Source organism: Sitophilus oryzae, unplaced genomic scaffold (genome assembly GCF_002938485.1).
Source record: "Sitophilus oryzae breed Bouriz unplaced genomic scaffold, Soryzae_2.0 scaffold_1146_pilon_pilon, whole genome shotgun sequence".
Lineage (NCBI taxonomy): Eukaryota > Metazoa > Arthropoda > Insecta > Coleoptera > Curculionidae > Sitophilus > Sitophilus oryzae.
In genome coordinates, this window is record NW_022145778.1 from 385,472 (window position 1) to 387,458 (window position 1,987).

The window sequence follows — 1,987 nt, forward strand, 5'->3', positions numbered from 1 at the left end:
AATGGCTTCAATAGCTATATTGTCGTCACCGGGAGACCTATTATTTTTCATAAAGTTTAATGCCGCCGATATTTCATCTAAAGTAATATCTGGGATTTCTTCTGAGCCTTGATTCATCACAGTTGGTATGGTACTATACGAGTTTCTAGGGTTTGGGTTATCCTTATAACTGCTGGTAGAAATTTCTGTAACACGCAGAATATCTGCTCTATTTGATGTTATCTGTCCTTCTGAATTTATGAATTAGTGCTCTCCCTATGCTTGCCTCTTTTTGGAAAACTTTTAATCCTTGATTTCTCTCAATGAGTTGCGTTATTTTGTTGGTATTGTGGGTTCTGATGTCTTTCCTTATCTCTTTTGATATCTTCTTGTTAAGTTTCCTATAATCATCTGAGTGTTTGTTTATCATAACTCTACGTTGCTTTATCAGATCTTTAGTGTTTTGGATTAGTCTTGTGTTTCCCTGATTATCCTTTTTAGGACAATTTTCTTTAATAGCTTGCGTTAAAATAGTTACAATGTGATTATTTATTCTTCAATTTCCATATTTTCCATTCTTTCCAGATTTCCTAAATTTTCAGCTGCCATTGCTCTATATTCTTCTGGCTTTTCTGGTGTTACCCATTTTCTCATGGTCCTCTTCCTTATCATTTTTCGTCGTTCAGATTTAAGGATAAATTCAATTCTAGTTCGAACTGTTCGGTGGTCACTTCCTATGGAGAATTCGCCCAATACTTGTACATCTCTAATTATCCATTTTTTATCAGTCATGATGAAATCTATCTCGTTCTTGGTAATTCCGTCCGGACTTGCCCAGGTCCATTTTCGATTTGGATCTTAAAGAAGGTGTTCATTACATATAGTCCATTTTGCAGCGTGAATTCGATCATTTTCGCTCCTCTCTCATTTCTTTCACCATAACCATATGTACCCACGCATATTTCTGCTTCATCTTCTTTTTGTCCAGCTTTAGCATTAAAATCACCCATTAATATTGTAAATTGGGATTTGATTGATAGAGCTTTGGAGGCGTCCTCATAAAAAATATCTATTTCTTCCTCGGTGCTATTTGACGCTGGGGCAGAGACTTGTACAATTTTTAGAGAGTAACGGTTATTCAAACGAAGGGTTAGGTATATGACTCTAGGACTGATGCTTCCAATGTCTACGATGTTCTTAATATGTTTCTTGTTAATCAGAAAGCCTACACCGCCCAGAGCATATTCGTTATTTCCCTGATGATAAAGAAGGTTCCCAGATTTCAATTCTATTTGTTTTTCGGTCTTTCTTCTTACCTCACTTAGACCCACAACATCCCATTTTATATGTTGTAATTCTTCCTCCAATTCCAATAATTTCTCATCCCTTGACAGGGTTTGAACGTTAGAAGTGGCAATATGCAGTTTTCGTCTATTAAGGTAGCCTGGTCCACTCCGGGGATTCTTAGCACCCTCTGCTCTTTTCCTTACTCGGCCGCTACCATAGTCGAGGGAGTTTGAGCTGCCGGAGACTGAGGGCCGTATCTTGAAAGACGTTTCCATAGTTAAGGGGGAATTGGCGAGAATACTCTACCACGCTAGCCCTGCGGGTTGGTAGAGGATAGGGGGATAAGGTAGGATAATTGGGTTTGGGACATGATTCCCCCTAAAGTAAAGGAGGTAGAGGAAATCATGGCTTGCGTGGGCAGGGGCGCATTCCTGAAGTAAACCTATCCTCCACCGGGATCGTGAAGAAGTGCCTACCCGCTACCCGTTAAAGTCCGATGTCCGGTTAATGTCGACATTAACATATTAATGTTTGGGTTAGGTTATGTTTTTGGTTGTTTTGTTGTGTATGTTATTCTCTACATTAACCGGACATCGCACCATAACCGTAACATATACATCCCATTTTGAAGGCATTTATATAGCTTTGGTGTATAATATTGTCAAGACTTACATATAGGCCAACTTGGGTTTACATCAAATTGGGAAAAATCATGTAAAAT

The 1,987-nt window shown here is 38.7% G+C and overlaps 1 protein-coding gene across 1 annotated transcript; it reads right to left on the reverse strand.

The window, feature by feature from the left end:
- Positions 1-779: 779 nt before the first annotated feature.
- Positions 780-1,541, reverse strand: LOC115886617 (craniofacial development protein 2-like). The gene has a single exon (XM_030905861.1). The coding sequence runs from the start codon at positions 1,539-1,541 to the stop codon at positions 780-782; it is 762 nt and encodes a 253-aa protein (XP_030761721.1).
- Between the last annotated feature and the right edge of the window lie 446 nt (positions 1,542-1,987).

Bases quoted from the DNA above. Each gene is read 5' to 3' on its own strand.
- LOC115886617 (XM_030905861.1), bottom strand. From the start codon at position 1,541: ATGGAAACGTCTTTCAAGATACGGCCCTCAGTCTCCGGCAGCTCAAAC.